The sequence below is a fragment of the Microtus ochrogaster genome, chromosome 15 (assembly GCF_000317375.1).
Source record: "Microtus ochrogaster isolate Prairie Vole_2 chromosome 15, MicOch1.0, whole genome shotgun sequence".
Lineage (NCBI taxonomy): Eukaryota > Metazoa > Chordata > Mammalia > Rodentia > Cricetidae > Microtus > Microtus ochrogaster.
Genome location: NC_022017.1, coordinates 28,408,389 through 28,426,679, shown reverse-complemented (window position 1 = coordinate 28,426,679; position 18,291 = coordinate 28,408,389). Strand labels below are relative to the sequence as shown.

Genomic DNA, 18,291 nt, shown 5'->3' with positions numbered 1-18,291 from the left:
TGTGGGGTAAAGGTAACACTCTTCCACTGCTGGTGGGAGTGCCAATGGGTACAGCCCTTTTGGATATCAGTATGGTGACTTCTCACAAAATTAGGAAACAACCTTCCTTAAGACCCAGCAATACCACTTCTGGGTATATACCCAAAGGATACTCAATAGTACCACAAGGACATGTACTCAACTATGTTCATAGCAGCATTGTTTGTCATAACAATCCATAGTAGAAACAAAATGTTATTAAATTTCTGGATGGTAATTTTGTTTACCATTATACATTTTTAAATTTACCTATTTATTTATTAATCAAGAGGATAGTGCTCTAAGTTGGAGCACAGACAAGTGCCTTTGTCCAGCTCCAACTTGGCCTGAACAGACCTGTGAATGGGGTCAGGACACCAACCTGGGTCACAGTCATGAATGGGGGGACAGAGACAACTGTGCTCTGGTCACTCATAGGCTCAGGCTAGTGGCTTCCTCCTGGCTTGCTCCAGGACCCTCACATGGTAACTTCAGAGACATAGTGGCTAGGCCTGGATGCTAGTTGTCACACCTGCCTCTCCTCAGATCTCCACCTCTCCTCTGTGTGTCACGTATGATGACGTGAAAGAGAAGCCATGGTGCTGACTGGGTCTGATCTTCCTACTTCAGGCTGAGTGAGGCCCTGAGAGGTAAGTGCACCGAGCAGGTGAGGGGTGTCACACACTGTATGTTGTGCAGGTTCCTGGTCTGTCACCAGCTCATGGGAGATGACCTGGATGCTCTGGTAACATCTGCCTGCTAGCACTGTTTGCTTCCCATCATCCTCAGTCCATGGCCCCTCAGCCACGTGAACACTTGTGTCCTGTAAGATCAGTGCGACTTCCATGGGGACTGGCGTCTTGGAATCCATGTCAGCTGCACAGATGTGCCATGTCTACAACAGGAAGGTGGAACTGAGTCCCGGGCTGTCATTGGCCAGCAGTGTTCCCAGATTCACAATTCTCTGTTCACATGTCAACAGATAGTTAATCACTGTCCTTTGGACTCCACTGGAAGAGGACAAATGGAAGCTGGACATGTCTGTCCTGGACTGTCCTGTGTGCCCTTCCCTTTGCTGGCTTCAACTTCCTGGGTTCACTGAAGTGAAGACCAACAGTGCCACCTAGAGCCATTCCTAGGTCTGTGTTTTCTTTCCCTAGGCATGGTGGGAGATGCAAAGCCAGTCAGCTTGGGAAGAGTGATGTGACTGACTGGGGTCATGTGACTCTGAGGGTGCTGTCTGGGAATGCTTGGTTTGTGCAAAGGAAGAGCTGAGGTTGTTCAGGTTGGTGAAGCTCTCATACCCAGATGGTTACTTTACTCCTGGTGGTAGGATAGGATGTTACCTATGGACTTACAAACCACAGAACCTATGCTTGCAACGATGTATGTAAAATATTAAGAATCACTCTCATATATATTTCCTGGATAAATGTTAATTACCAAAATGAAAACACGGGAGGCTCCTGAGCTAGATCATCATTCTGAACTAATGTTTTGGAATATTAGTTAAAGATGTGTTACATTCTTTTATTCTGTGGAATATTTTTTAAATAATGCAGGGATGTATTTCATTCTTTATGTTACATTTGTTTAACTCTGTCAAGTGTTACTTTTCCTGTCTAAAACACCTGATTTGTCTAAATAAAGAGGCTGAACAGCCGATAGCTAGGCAGGAGAGGGATAAACGGGGCTTCCAGGTGGAGAGAATAATGGGAGGAGGAGAACAGATGAGGGAGAAGCAAAAAAAGGAGGGGAACGCTAGGGGTCAGCCAGCCAGCCACATAGCCAGTGGGGGAGTAAGAAGGAAAGAAAAGAACACAGGACAGAGAAAGGTAAATGTTCAGAGGAAAAAGGTAGGCAAGATAATTTAAGAAAAGTTGCTTAGAAATAAGCCAAACAAAGGTTGGGCTTTTATAATTTATTTGGGTGCTGAGTGACAGGCCCCCAAAGATAAAGAGGAGAGAGAGAGAGAGAGAGAGAGAGAGAGAGAGAGAGAGAGAGAGAGAGAGAGAGGAGAGAGAGAGAACACCAAGTACATTTTGGCATTCCAACAGATCCCAAATTTCCATGAAGGACCTAAGAAAGCTTACAGGAAAAAAAGAGGATACAACTCCTTTAAGAGTTTCTGCTGGGAATTTCTCCAGTGCCAGGTTTCTCCCTGGCCTCATAATGGCTCCCTCAGTAAAGATACCTCTTTCCTAGCTCTCCCTCTCTGTCTTTTTTCCATCTCCACCATCCCTCTGCCTTATGTTCTCCTCTTCATCCCCTTCTTCCCTCCGACTCCCCTTCCTCCCTCCCTTCTCTACCCCCCCACCATGCTCCCAATTTTCTCAGTGATTCTATTTCCCCTTCCCAGGGAGATGCATGTATTTCTCTCTTAGGATGCTCCTTGTTACCTAGCTTCTCTGGGGCCATAGTCTATAGACTGGTTATCCATTGCTTTATGTGTAATATCCACTTATCAATGAGTACACACCATGATTGTCTTTCCCAGGAATCCACATGGACAATCGAAGCTTAGAGCTGAAGCAGCAGTGGAGAGGGTTCCTGACCTGGCCTTCCTTTGTAATCAGATGGATGACTACCTTAATTGTCATCATAGAACCTTTCATCCAGCAACTGATGGAGACAGATGTGGTGATCCACAGCAAATCAGTGTGTTGAGTTCCCAAAGTCCAGTGAAAGAGAGGGAGGAGGGATAATATGAGCAAAGGCTCAAGACCATGATGGGGATACCCACAGAGACAGCTGACCTGAGCTAGTAGGAGCTCACTCACTCTAACTAACAGCTGGGGAACCTTCATAGGACCAAACTAGGCTCTCTGGATGTAGGTGACAGTTGTGCGGCTGGGGCAGTCTGTAGGGCCATTGGCAGTGGCATCAGGATTTATCCCTGCTGCTTGAACTGGCTCTTTGGAGCCCATTCTTTTTGGAGGGATACTTAGCTCAGCCTAGATATAGAGGGGAGGGTCTTGGTTTTGCCTCAAGGTGATGTGCTAGACTCTGTTGAGTCCCCATGGGAAGCCTTATCCTCTCTGAGGAGTGGACAGTGGAGTGGTGGGGGGAAGGTGGGGGGAAGGTGGGGGAAGTGTGAGGATGGCAAGGAGTGGAAACTGGGATTGGTATGTAAAATGAGAAAAGAGTGTTTTTTTTAAAAAAATAAATTTAATTTAAAAAAGAGTTTCTGCTGGATAGTGAGCCTATTAGCAGCTGGTACCTTAAGTTTGAACAAAAAGCTCAGTAAAAATGCCAGTCACAGTGCAGGGCACTTGCATTCCAGAGTTGAGGGGTTGCATGCAGTTCATGGTTAGACATGTTGCCACAGTGCCTCGAGCTTTAAGGCTTGACTCTCAAGACCCAGGAAGGACGTGAAGTCAGCTGCCAAAGCCATGGAGGTACTGCCCATGCTGCTTAGCAGTGGTTTGTTTATGCAGACAAAGGCACTTCTAAAAGCTTCTAAACAGGTTACGGTGGGTTTAACCATGTGCATAGTCATCAGAAAAGAAAAAGGGTATAGATCGTCACAGAAAGAAAGAAATAGTTTAAAATAATAAAGTGAATTCTTTAAAGAGAGAAGTAAAGTAATATAAAAAAAGAAAGCCACACAGATATGAGAAATACACAGGGAATCTGGAACCTGTGTGTTGCTGCATGACCTTAAATCTTTTGATTGCTGGCGAGCCAATGACAGCTGCTAAGACACACAGTTTTGAAAGAGGGACTGCTGAAATAAACCAGTCTAGACAGTTAAGAATCCCTTAACTTTATTTATTCATCTTAAATTGTTCTGCCTGCACTCTAGAAGAGGGCACCAGATCTCATTACAGACGGTTGTGAGTCACCATGTGGTTGCTGGGAATTGAACTCAAGACCTCTGGAAGAACAGCCAGTGCTGTTAACCCATGAGCCATTGCTCCAGCCCAAGAATACCTTAACTTTAAAATAAAATGCAAAAAAAAAAATACATTGCTTTGGAGAAGAGGTTTTGCTTTTATTTCCACAGGAAACGAGGGGATATAGATTCCTTTAGGTTTGAAATGGATCAGATTTGGTTGGGGAAGAAGGTCCTGAATATTGACAGGTGATATCTATCAACAATGGTTACATTTAATGTAAAGCTAGCTAGCTAGTAAGCTAGCTTTCACAGGACTTGGCCATTATCTCAATTTTCTCAGGGATCCCTACGGATGCCTTCACCCACAGACAACAGGAAGCAGTCTGGATAATATGATGCCCACATTCCCACAAAGTGGGGGTGGCTGTGGTTAGTTATTTGATAGGTTATGTATGTCGTTATCATTTGTGGGAAATATAGAAATATAGGATAGAAAGGCAGCTATTAATTCTGAGATATTTTGCACTGGTATGAATTTTGGCATATGGATAAAAATTTAAAGTTATTTTTGTTGCACTGTATGTAGGTTTCTACTTTTGTTTGGGATATTGTGCTTATACAGCTCATTTAAAAATGCAATGTATAACCAAGATATGAGGTTAGTAGTTAATCTATAATAACCAAATTTGCAGTCACATTAGATATGTTTTCAATGTGAAATATGAATATTTTAGACAGATGATTTTTAATCACTTCGAAGACCTACAAAATATGACATTTGAGCTGTTTCATACCCTAAGGTTTTTCATGACAGAGAGATACATATGCTCCTGTCAGCACCAATTTATTTCATAAAAGGATGACGGGCATCAAAGAAATACCATATAGAATTTGTTTTAAACATAGCAAGTCTAGCCATTTGGGCAGAAAACTGCTTTTGCCTTGACTCCTGACAGTATGCTGCACAGACTGGACAAGCCAGACACAGGAAAGAACTGTTGAGCTTTGCCAAGACAAAAAAGGACAGTCCTTTGAGATTCCTGCTTTACAGAAGAGTCTGCCAGATTTTCTGCAGAACATAGGAGGAAACAACTGATGAACTTTGTTAATACAAGGTGGGACAGTCCTTTAAATTTCCTGCTTGACTAAAATATCTGCCAAATATTTATGCCAAATGTCTGCCATCCTGTAGGCCAAATATGCATGCACTTCCTTGGGGAATCTTTGGCAATGTGTGCAATGTACTCACACCCAGGTTGGTTCCATCACTGTGTGGAAATCTAGGATGTGGTGGTCTCGGTCTGTCTCAGGTAGGATTTTTATTGTTGTGAAAAGACACCATGACCATAACAACTCTTATAGAGGCCAACATTTTAATGGAGTGGTATACAGTTTCAGAGGTTTAATCCACTATCATCATGGTGAGACATGACACAGGCAGACATGGTGCTACAGAAGATGACAGTCCTCAATGTCTCAGTAGACAATGAGCATATATGAGACCTCAAATACCACCGCCACAGTGATACATTTCCTCCAAAAAGGCCATGTGCACCCCAACAAAGCCACATCTCTAATAATGCAACTCCCTATGAGATTATGGGGGCCAACTACATTCAGACTACAATATGGTCTTTACCACCTTTCTTTGCCAGGAACAATCTTAGGATAAGGGTGTCCATGAATACTTTATGGATGAGGAAGCCCTGTACTTCAGTGTCATGGAATGTCATATAAAAGTCAGTGGGGCAAGTCTCCATATCAGTTCATCTCATAAATGACAGCATGGTGATGGGCATGATGGCCTTGTCTGCCATCTCTGGGGACACCACACCTGCCTTATGATTTCATCAACCACTTCTGTTCGATGTGGTTCAGTAGAACAGCTCCTTAGTGTAACAAATCCTAAAGACTTCCCCCTGATCCTCCTCTACATTTGTGATAATGGCTTTGTCCATTTGAGAAGGATGGCCATCACTCTTGTTGAATCTTGGGTCAAGCTGCTTCTTGGAGTCACAAGTATCTTGTGTCATTTCAGAGAATGCGACTTTACCTTTATTCCCTCCCATCCCCAGTCAGGTGCATGTTGCACATCCAGATGCAGGTCCGTGAGCAACAGGGTCCACAACAATGTGATAGAAGTGGTCACATTCCCTACGATGAATACGCCAGCTACCACAATATGCAAGTTCTCATCATTGAAGCTTCTTCAGGATTCCCCTTGACCTGGGCTTGGTAGAGAGGGTGGTCTGGGAGGGTGAAGAGTTAATCTAGTTAATCTTAATCAGTAAACACTTGGGTATCAGATATTGGGATAAAAACCTGGAAGAGAACCAGAGAACCAGGAGCAGCTGCCAATTGCTTCCTACCTATCTCTTTTCTCTGTCCAAAAGAGGAGCTGAGATCCTGTCTCCACCCCATCTTATCATGTCCTGCCTCTGCCTCCAGAGTTCTGAAATTAAAGGTGTGCTGGATTGAAAGATGTCTGGGGGTGATACTATCTTTAAAGGACCCTGAAAAAAATCTGGGATAATTATATATTATCAAGCCTTGGGAGAGCTAGCTGTATCATTTGTTGTCCAGTCTCTGGGTAAAGGGAAAGTGTAAGGCTTATCGTAAGTCCTGGTTGGAGTAGTCTGTGAGGCTGGACCATCTCAGTTAACCACCTTGAAATTGTCCTGAGAAGTTTGGGGTCCAAAGCTGATCTTTGGATGGTGTTTGTCAGTACAGTGGTGTTGTCATAGTTCTGGTGGAATTGTGGGGCCTCATCATCCTTTTAGAGACTTCAAAATTTGCTGTTTGGCATGGTCATGATTTCCTGCAGAAAACTTAAACATTTTAATGTCATATGAAGCAGATCTCAAAGAGGTTAAAGGACCATAATTGGTTATATATCTCTAGCATATATATCTTAATTCCTAGTTACCTGAGAGACTCAAACTGTAAATCATGTATGGGAAGCCAGATGAAGCCTTTTTCTAGAATTAGATAGTACTCTATAAGACCATTGATATCATGAAGAAAAGTTTTATAAGTATGTATATGTATAGAAATATAAAATTTTGAGATAATATTATACCATGAGAAAAGTTTTAAAGAGTCAAAATAAAGCCAAAGAATTATGAGATTATAGGCAATAGAATATCCCTTCATTTTGGTTTTTCTTCTGTCCCCTACCAGGTGGCTCTTCTGACATAGTACAGAGGTTTTTGATTTCCTTTAACAAACATGCTTGGGATTAGAGAAGGAAAGAGCCATGCTCCAACTCCAAATCCAGCTTTAATTTTTAATTAAAGTGGTACTACAAACAGACCATTTGCACTGTATGCCTGTAGAGAACAGCAGAGGCAAGCATTTGAGAATATTTGTGCAAGTTTAGTCTGTTGGAGATGTGATACACCAATAGGCCCATTTACTTTTTCTTGGGACATTTTCTCTGAGTTATTCATCCTTTTCTTCAGATGTCTCATTTGTCCAGTTGTCTTCATTCTCCTGGAGAGACAACAACAAAACCCTCCCCAGCCCTAACTTTGGGAAGGTTCCCTTTTGGCAAGTCATATCTCATCAAGTGAAAAGCACTTGTTAGAAGGAGAGAGAGCACGAGCAAGGAGCTCAGGACCGCAAGGGGTGCACCCACCACTGAGACAATGGGGATGTTCTATCGGGAACTCACCAAGGCCAGCTGGCCAGGGTCTGAAAAAGCCTGGGATAAAACCAGACTCGCTGAACATAGCGGACAATGAGGACTACTGAGAACTCAAGAACAATGGCAATGGGTTTCTGATGCTACTGCACGTACTGGCTTTGTGGGAGCCTAGGCAGTTTGGATGCTCACCTTACTAGACCTGGATGGAGGTGGGTGTTCCTTGGACTTCCCACAGGGCAGGGAACGCTGATTGCTCTTCGGGCTGATGAGGGAGGGGGACTTGGTTGGGGGAGGGGGAGGGAAATGAGAGGTGGGGTCAGGGAGGAGGCAGAAATCTTTAATAAATAAATAAAATAAAAAAAGATGAAAAAAAAGAAAAGCACTTGTTAGTTTTATAAGTTAGTTTAGATTGAATTGTCACACTGTTTGATTATCACCTCTTCTAATCAAGAGTTCTCTCTTGTTCAAATATAATCTTTATAATATTTGTTTTATGAATTCTTTTGAAATTTTTGTTTTATCTTCTAAAGCTGTTCCATCTTTCAGAGCAGTATGGTTTTATACAATAGGCATTAGGTCCTTCAACAGCTCTGGGAAGGAGTTCCCCCATGGTGAATGACTGAATCAAGTTTGATGTGGGGCTATGCAACAGGCCCCCAAGGCATTTTCCAACAACAAAGGGTTATCTTGTCTGTTACTTATTGGTCTATATTCATTGGTCCAATTTCAGCCTTTGCTATACTTTATGCATACTCCAGAAGGCAAGGGCTTTGTGTTTAGATTGGTAAAAGTATTGTTTCTAGGAATGCCCTGTGTACAATCCCTTTTTAGGTGACCTTGTTTGCCACAATTAAAACACCTGACATTTTGAATTTTCTTCTAGCCTTTGGAAATCACCTGTTCTATCCAATCATCATCATGGTTATGACATTCAATATTCACTGTACTTACGACCTATTCCTCTATGGGTGCTTATCTTGCCTTTAAAGGCCTTATTATCCTTTAGAAATGTGAATTAAGTTTCAAAAGCCAAAGATTCAATTATTATTTGTCTATCTTCTGAATTTGGTATCATTCTATTAACAGCTGAATTCTATCTTTGTAAAAAAAGAATCAGTGAAGGTTTCTTTTGAGCCTTGTATAAGTTTCATAAGCCTTGACTTAGTTCCATTTCTGACTTCTTAAATTCTCTCCCAAGCATTCAAAGCTGCTGCAGTGCAGAGAGCCAAGGTGTGGTCATCATGTGGAGACTGTCTTGTACATCAGCACAATCATCCTCTCCAAGAACTTGGTCTTGTGAAATTTCCACATCTCTAGTTCTACTTCATTGTTCAATGGTCTAGCCTCATCTTTCTACCAGGCCTTCCACTGTAATTGAGGACCTGACTCCAATACTACTGTAACCAAGTCTCTCCCATCTTGTGGGATAGTTATGTTACTAGTTGACCATGAATTTAACATCTGTCTCACAAGAGGTGAGTGCATATCATATGAGATGGTATGCTTCCTTAAATCTCCTCAAACCTATCATTTCCTCAGGAATCCATTCAGTGCTTATATAGCCTTGGGAATACCTGTTATTTGACAGTTCCCATAAGGTGAGTGGAAAAATAAGGTTGCTTGTTTGAAAATCTTGAGCTGTTCCTCTTAAATTTTATAATGTAATCCCGAGGTTGGTTCTCCCTTAAATCCCTCTGTCTTTACCTAAATATCTCTTAAGGCTTGTAACTTATCAGTCAAAATAGCATTGTTTTCTCTAGAAACTGTTTTGTGATCTTTTAATATTTTTCTTTTGGGGGTGCCCACCATCCAGTTCCCAAATAAATCACACAGGGAAGCTTATTTTTAGTTAGGAATGCCTGGCCTTAGCTTTGCTTGATTCTTGACAGCTTTTCTTAAATTATACTGAATACTTCTTGCCTCTGGGATTTTTCCTTTTCTTACTTCTGTATGTCTTACTTTCACGTTTATGCCATGCCTTACTGGATGGCTGAGTGCCTGGCTTCTGATGTCCTCCTCCCTTGTTCTATCATTGATCCCCATATCCTTTCTGACCTTCTATTTATACTCCCTGCCTGTCAGGTGCATCTGTCCTTGCTCCTGCCTCGCTTTTGACCATTCAGCGCTTTATTAGGACCATCAGGTGTTTTAGAGAGGCAAAGAATCACAGCTTCACAGAATTAAACAAATGCAGCATAAAAAAAAGCAACACACCTTAAAATAATATTACCCAACATTTCCCCAGTTTTTTCTTTCTAAACAAAAATGAAAGGTTTTAGCTTTAGCATAGTAAACCTGTACAGTAAGAACAATTATAGAGTAAAGATTACATTCACAATGTACTGAATTCCAATTCATTTGTATCTGGTAAATTTAAAGAAAATGATACATAACCTATCTTATTTTAGTAAATCCAAAATGTTATACATAACTTACTTTCTATCATATTTTAGGAAAACTGCAAGTATAACTAGTTAGTCTTCAACACCAACAAAGGCACCAGAAGGATATACTATTTAAAACACAAACATGCATTGCAAATGACTTTCAAAAACTCTAGAAATGACATAGAATCTAACTGTCTGGACGGTCACCCAAAGATCCTTTCAAACATTGGGGTATCCATCTTTGGTCTACAGGCACATAGTATCTGTCAGACTTTTCAATGAAGCAGGAAATTTGAAAGACTCTCCTGTCTATATTGGCATTGTTTGTCAGTCACTTTCCTCTGTGTCCTGCAGAATGTCTGGCAATTTCTTCTGGGAACAGGAACTCTGAAGGACTATCCTTCCTTGTTTTAGCAAAGTCTAGTGGTCACTTTCCTGTGGTCCTGCATGTCCAGTTTGCACAGCACATAGCTAAGCAATGAAGGCAAAAGCAGGCTTTTATTTTTGCCCAAATGACTAATCTTGCCACAATGAAAGCAAACTCCTATCGAGTTTCTTCGATGCCCATCATCCTTTCTGAAGTAAATAGGTTCTGCCAGGAGCAGATGTGTCTCATTGTCATGAAAAGCTCTAAATTAGCAAGACATTTTAAATGCCATATTCTGTAGGTATTTGAAAAGTTTTAAGACCATCTATCTTTCTAAAATCTATCTCTATATGATCTGGAAAGCACACCTAACAGATCTTCAAATTTGATTGTTATAAATGACTACCAACTAATTCTTGATTATCCTAAATAGTTTATAAGAATAGTTTTCAAAAACTAGAACTTTACCTTACATTTTTAAAATGAACTGCATAAGTACCATACCTTAAATAAGATCAGAAATGTATATACAATATGTTGTAACAAAAATAACACTAAATCAATATACAAAATCCTTTAAACAACAATGGAAAAATATATACAGTGTGTTGTAACAAAAATTAACTTAAATTTGTATCGATATACAAAAATCCTTTAAACAAGAATAAAAACATATATACAGTGTAACCAAATATTCTTTGATTTGTATCCATATGCCAAAGTCCATACCAAAGCCAAAATACCTGAGATTAATAATTATTTTTTATCCTATATTCCTATATTCCCCTAAATTATAGCAAACATACATGACCTACAAAATAATCAAAGGCCTCCCACAACCTAAATCTTGGGAATGTAGACATTGTTTTCTCTAGAACGATTTCTGCTGAATGTGGGCAAGGGCATCCCTAGGCATATCTGAGAAAAAAATTGAGATAAAGACCAAGTCCTGGGAAGATCACTTATAACCTCTGTTGATAGATTTTATCTCTAAAGTTTCAAGAGGTATCCCTTGATCGCATCAGATCCATATCAACCTGGAACAAGTCCACAGCCTCTTGCTTCCTATGGAAACAAAAACATAACCACTTCTCCAAATACATTTTCCATTTGACAAATACATTTTTGACATTTTTAAAGTTAAGGCATTTTTTAAAGTATCTAGTCTGTTTTATTTCAATAGTACATCTTTCAATTCCAGGTCTCTTAGCAGCTGTCCTTTGCTTTTCAGCAATCAAAAAAATTCAAAATCAAAACAAGAGCACACTGGAATCAGACTCCTGTGTATTCGCCATCTTTATGTGGTTTTTTTTTTCTTTTGCATTTACTTTTAAGACTTTATTTTATTTTTTAAAGTCACTATTTCCTTCTATACTGTCTATGCCCACTTTCTTTCTTAATACTACAAACATTGTCAAACACACGGGAACCTGTTTAGAGGTTTTTCTGACTGGACCTCTTTTACTGAATATAGTTTAGCCTCTTTTGACTGCACATGAAAACTTCAGACTGTTAAGCTATACTTGGATCCTCAGAGTGCTCTATGGGCTGGCTGCTCCAATTCTTGGGGTGGGTTGGGAAGGTCAAACATAAAGCTTGCAGCCAGGTTGAAGGTTTAAGACTAGAAACTGCATTCAACCTTCCTAAAGCTCTAGAATGCTGGTGCTTGTGCTGTGCAGGTATTTTTACTTTGTTTTTGGTTCCCACTTACCATACTGGCTGCTCGCGGACTGACAAATAGGCACAAACACTTAAAGGAGCCATATGCTTTTCTCAGGCCCTACATGGAAATACGGGCCCACATTGAACCCCAAAAGCAACCTTTTCCAAGGCCTGTATCTCGATACTTAGATCAAGCAACTTGGCACTCATATTAACCAATGTTTTTAGGGATAAAGCAAGAATTATCAAACCAATAATAGTTTATAATTGACATTATGTAAGTTCCATCTACGTGAATTATCCCATCGTTTATGTTCCATTTTTAAACCATCCATCGTGTGATCAGACAGAGACCTAACTCCTTCCATATAGGAACAGTGTTTCCTATATATTTTTTTGAATCACAGGAGAAAATCTTTTTTTCTTTAAATTTAATTCCCCTCTTTAAGTATTCCCATTTGTCTCACCAAATCTGCTGCTGCTGCTGCTGGTGGTGAAATGTGAAGCTGGGCAAGTCTGACTGCAGAATATAGACTGTGAACTGACTGGATGAGTTTACCTCAGCAGTCTGAGGAGGTGTCCAGGGGAAGTCACAACCTGCGGGGAGAGCCAGCCATCTGCATGAAAGAAAGTGTGGAAGTGGCTCACTCCAGCAGTGTTTGGAAACCAAGTGCCTGTGTCATTTGCTGTGGAATGCTACAGCAGGAAAATTCCAGACTTACTAAAGGTCTTGGGGAACAAAGGAAAAGGCAGCCAGTGGGGACTCGGCTGGGTACAATTGGTGCTAGTGGCTGCAAAGCAACAGGAAAATGGATATTTTATAAATTTATGCCCCAAAAGTTGAATGCTTTGTAAGAACTCAAACAAAACATCATACAATAGAGGACCATGGATAGAAGGTCACAATAACCTTCCATTGTCTCCAGGAAGTCCAGATACTTGGTTACTATGTGACATGCCTGCGGTGTCCTGCCTGTCCTTTCCTGATACTACAACCCCCAATTCTCACCTTTTCCACCTCAAACAGGAAGGCATTAGTCAAATCTCAGGGTGCCTAGACAGGATCTCAGGTCATTCCATGCTCAGTCAACATGCTATACTGTGAACCCATAAGTGCCTTGTGCTCTGGGAAGCCTTTGGCAAGATGCCCTTGGATGTGTAAGAACATTGGGAGAGCATTCATCACCTAATGTCTGTAGACAGCTAACATGAAATTAATGTGAAGACAACTAAATATCCTTATTTAAGCTGGCTGGGACTATACTCAAGTATTTGGGACCCAAGTATGGCTTAATTTGTTTAGAACAAGAGGCTTTAAAGGCAAAAACCCCACATCCTGCTATCTTGCTTGGCAGCTCCATGGAGGTTTTGTGCAAGCAAGCGATTTAACTGAAGCCAAGATAAGCAGTTAGCTGGAGAGAGAGATTTGCACAAGGAGGCAGTTCAATAGAAAAAAAAAAAGATAAGCTGGCTGGGACCTCTCCTTGAATTCAATATAATAGAGATGGGTAATTTTCCACAAGATTTTCCATCAAGGAGATCAAATTCTAGTCAAACCTAACAGCTTCATCAAGAATATGAGATGGAGGAATCTCTGCACTGCCTTTCCCTGTCACAATGTGTACATAGCATGTGTTTATGTGTATATGTAAGGATGAGTGTAGTGTATGTGTTTGTTTATAGTGTGCGTTCATATGTGTAAGAGTGTTTGCATAGTGTACATGCATGTATAGGTGTATATGTTGCTTGGTATGTTGTGTGTGTGTGTGTGTGTGTGTGTAAGCGTACTTGCTGTTGTGAGAGTGTAGAAGACAGTAAACACTTGTGGGGTCAGTTCTTTCCACCTGAAATGAGTCCTGGAGATTGAGTCAGGTCTCCAGCCTTGCTTAGCAAATTCCTTTACCCACTGGCTATCTGACTGGCCCTGTGTGATGATTTTGTTCAGTGTCCACCTGGACTAGTCTCAGTTCCCAGCCTCTTTTACTAGGTCACAGACCTGATTATTCTCACCCAAAACATGCCTCCCCTTCTCTTCCAGCCTTTAGGTTCTTGCAGCCCAGGGTGAACAGAAGAAATATTCTACCTTGAAAAATCTCACAGGCTTGTGTGGCTTCCAGAGACAGAGGACGTGGGTTATCTCCCTTCTAGAAATGCTGATCTCGGTCCACTTCTCCCCTCCTTTTACCAAAGGCTTGCCAGGCTCCATGAATTTCCTCCTTCAGCTGACTCCATGAAGGCCTATCCCAAGGCATTTGGCACACAGCTTCCTCTGAGATGGTGGACATCATAGATGTGTCACTGTGGACTGCCCTAAGCCTCCTATATCAGCAAGGAAGCCAGTGTTCTCTCTCAAACATTCCTCTAATTTTTTCAGCTATTATGTTCAACAAAAACTCAATCGTTCTATTTTATCAATAAAGACTTGGGAGGGAGATACTGGGGTGAAAATCCTGCTAGCTCAGAGAGGCATAGAAAGCACCTAGCTGGCATTCTACCCATCCATGATCCCCCCAAATTCTCTTCTCCACCACCTCAAAAAACTCTCTCCAAACTCCATATCCCCACTTTCCACTTCCTGTGCATCTCTCTATCTACCCTCCTGTCTACTCCCTCATTCTCTATCATTTTATATTCATAATATTATGTTCACTTCCTGTCAACTGGTAACTTGCTCTACCTCTTGACCTATGATTAACTTTATTTAATCCTTTTTATAATATTCAAGCAAAAGGCACTTGGAGTAAAGCCTAGCCACGCCACAACTAGGAACAGGTTTTTCCAGTAAATGATGCAACCTTGGAGTTCATGGTTTGATGAAATATCCTGCAACATTCAGTATTTTGCCAAATCAAAGGACTTTATACTTTATTGGAAACAAATGACAGATATTCACATTGCATATGGCTTTGTTCAGGAGTGTGCTGGGACTGACGAAAAGTCCAAAGCATGGAGATGTAAACAAGTTGAGATCTTGTCCTTATTTCTTTGCCTACATCTGGCTGTCATAGAATATTTAGCTATGAGCTGGGCGATGGTGGCGCATGCCTTTAATCCCAGCACTCGGGAGGCAGAGGCAGGCGGATCTCTGTGAGTTCGAGACCAGCCTGGTCTACAGAGCTAGTGCCAGGACAGGCTCCAAAGCCACAGAGAAACCCTGTCTCGAAAAACCAAAAAAAAAAAAAAAGAATATTTAGCTATGTAAAGCTATGTCGCATGTGTTTAACTATGTAGAGTTGTGATACATTTGTTTAACTATGTAAAATTGTATTGTATTTTTTATGTTGCTGAATGTCTGTTTAACTAGGTAAAGATGTGTTTCATTTGTTTAGTTACATAAAGATATGTTGTTCTTTTACCTTGGCTGCATAAGGCACCTGTTTCGGCTGATGAAAAGCTGAACGGCCAATGGTGAGGGAGGTGGTATATGCAGAAGAGTAGGTAGTAGGAGGAATTTAGGCCTGAGGAAGAAAGAAAAGGAGACACAGTGAGACAGCAAGAGCCAGAGAGCCAGACATAGAGGAAGCAGGAAACTACAACATATAGAATGAGAGAAAGATAAAAAGAAGAAAAAAGCTCCAAGGCAAAATGTAGATGAATAGGAACAAGTTATATTAAGTTTAAAGAGCTGGTGGGACAAGCTTAAGCTAAGGCCAAACATTCATAAATAATAATAAGTCTCTGTGTCTTTATTTGGGAGCTGGTTAGAAGCCCAAAGAAAATTCCAAGTAAATGGCACCCAGTTTGGGGCCTTAATTTCCCCATAGGCCCAAGAAAAGTGAAAAAAAGAGAAAAACTGGATATGGCTTCTTCAAGGGGCACTGCTGTGTAGCAGAGCATATGAACATCCAGCACACAGAGTAGAAGCAGCAAGCAAAGCAAAATCTCCTCCAGAGTATGGACACCAACTTTCTAGAGCAAAACAGGTGAATGCAGCTCTTGCTTAAAGACTAGTGCCAATTAGACAGCTTTTGGACAGGTCAGCAGGCTTAAGGCTCAGCTCTTACATTCCTGAGGAGAGGGTGGAGCTATGTGCCAGAGCCTCAAGTACAGGGCCTATCTGCAGCTTAGCAATTCAAGGTTGAGTCATGCTGTCAAAGAATACTACGGGAGCACAGTTAAAATGGAGCCAAACTAAAAAAAAAAAAAATCTTTAAACAGGTTACAGTGTGCACAGGTATTTAAGAAGAAAAGAAGAGAAAGGTGGAGGCTTTCCAGGAAGGCTATGCCAGGAGACAGCATCAGTGCTGTGCTAGTCCATGGACACAGCAGTGGTCTCCAGAAGCTATCAGACCACTAGAACCTCAACCTCAGGCCTGCCTGCACCTAGAGGAGCAATCTCTGGAATGCCAGCAACACCCGCACCTGGAGTAGTGACCACGGAAACTGTGACCCTACCTGCACTGAGAAGTGACCATCTCAGGCTTGAGCCCATACACATCTGGAGAAACAATCACAAGAAGCTCAACCCTACATACATCTGAAGGAGCATTCAACGGAGCCACAGCCTCCAGCTACTTCAATTGGAGGAAAAGGGGTCCCCTAAAGCACAGGCTCCACCTGTACCAATTTGAAAAAGAGATGGGTAAACAACAGGGTAAGAATACACACAAATAGCAATACAGCGACACCAGAAACTAGTGGTTCTACAGCAATTAGACCTGAACATCTCAACGCAGTTGAAGCAGTAGAAAATGACATTAAAAATAACTTTATAGAGGGCTGGCGGTGGTGGGCGCACGCCTTTAATCCTAGCACTTGGGAGGCAGAGGCAGGCAGATCTCTGTGAGTTCAAGGCCAGCCTGGTCTACAAGAGCTAGTTCCAGGACAGGCTCCAAAAGCTACAGAGAAACCCTGTCTTGAAAACCCAAAATAATAATAATAACTTTATGAAGTCAATTGAGGCCCTTAAAAAGGAAATGAAAATTTCCTTGAAAGAAACGGAAAAGAAGACAAACAAAAAAATCAGAAAAGATCAACAAATCCCTTAAAGAGACCAAGATAAAAGCAATCAAACAGATGAAGATTCCCACCTCTTCTTCCCTCCCCAGGTGCTTACCCTCTGGAGGGCATCAGGAGGTGGGGGCAGAGTCCATGGCAGCTGCGCATGCTGGTTATGTTGGGCTGAGGACTGTGAGCATGGGGCACAAATGTCCAGAGAACCCCTGCTCCCAGGGACATAGAAAAGTCACTCGTCTGACATGCCACACATGCAGAGCTTAAGAGGTTGTAGGACATCGCCTCAGACTGGAGTAAGACCTTCCAGATCCACTAACGGGGAAGGAGGAGGGTTGTCCAGATGTCCCTACAGTGAAGCATACTGACTTCGCTTCCTGATGACCAGGCTTGACTCCCAGGACCAGCAGGAGGTTGGCAACAAACTGTGCACTCTTGTCCTCCTCAGGTGCCACACACACGCAAGCAAATACCCACAAATGCATGATAAAAATAAGGGGGGGAGGAGGAGAGAAGGGGTGTTGGCAATCGATGTGGCTATTCCTGTAGACAGCAAGGGGGTGGGACTGTGAAGTAAAGTTACTCCAGCATGGTGAGCATTTGGTCCTGAACATTACAAAAGCCATGGTCAGACCATGATGGGTGATGGAGGATTCCCTAACATTTCATGACAGAGAGTCGGTGGGAGGACATTTTCTATTTCACAAGCAATACTAAAAATAGTGTCTGCATACAGTTGGGTCTCAAGCATGCCATAGAGGATGGGGCTTGGGATGCTACTGTCTGGCTTCAGATTATACAGAGACTAAGATGAGCCCTGAGGGCTGCTGCACACCTCCATGTACTCCAGGGACCCACAAAACCCCAAAATTCCAAGATTCTTGAGCTTTCCTAGTGAGAAACACCCATTATGTCATGTCCACAGGCTGGCCAGGAGCACTCTCCCCGGTCTGGAGAGATGGCCCCAGACAGCACAGCAGGATCAGCCCATCCTCCTGGAATCTGACACCTTTCCTACAGCAGACATTCTCCTGCATCCCTTCACTGCAGCAAGCTGAGCTGGGAGGACAGCAGCTTCTCTAGCAGAGAGAGACCCCTAACCATGTGTGACACCTCAGGATCCTGGGGATCTACACCAACATTTGTCCCCAAACAAGAGTTGTGCTGAATCCCACAACACGTCATTCACACTTCCTCACGGGAACCACAGAGTACTGACTTCTGTCTGCGCTTTGTCACCAACCCCTCAGCCATCGACGGCCTTTGCCTGTGATCCAGTCAATCACTGCACACCTGGACAGCGGCACAACGACCTCACTTCCTCCTTTGTCCCAATGCTTCTCCCTCTCATTGTCCCCTTCGTTCCCTCCTCTGTCTCTTCATCACCTCCTGATCTACTCCACCCGACAATTTTTTTTTT

At 42.1% G+C, this 18,291-nt stretch overlaps 1 protein-coding gene and 1 pseudogene across 1 annotated transcript in view; both read right to left on the bottom strand.

Moving 5' to 3' along the window:
• LOC101985992 (cytochrome P450 2D27-like) overlaps nucleotides 1-454 on the bottom strand; it is a 4,879-nt gene extending 4,425 nt beyond the window's left edge. The window contains 1 exon segment of the mRNA XM_026782414.1: nucleotides 376-454. Within this exon segment, the coding sequence (XP_026638215.1) occupies nucleotides 376-454 (79 nt within the window).
• A 132-nt stretch (nucleotides 455-586) lies between these two features.
• Nucleotides 587-18,291, bottom strand: part of LOC101985713 — a 21,741-nt pseudogene continuing 4,036 nt past the window's right edge.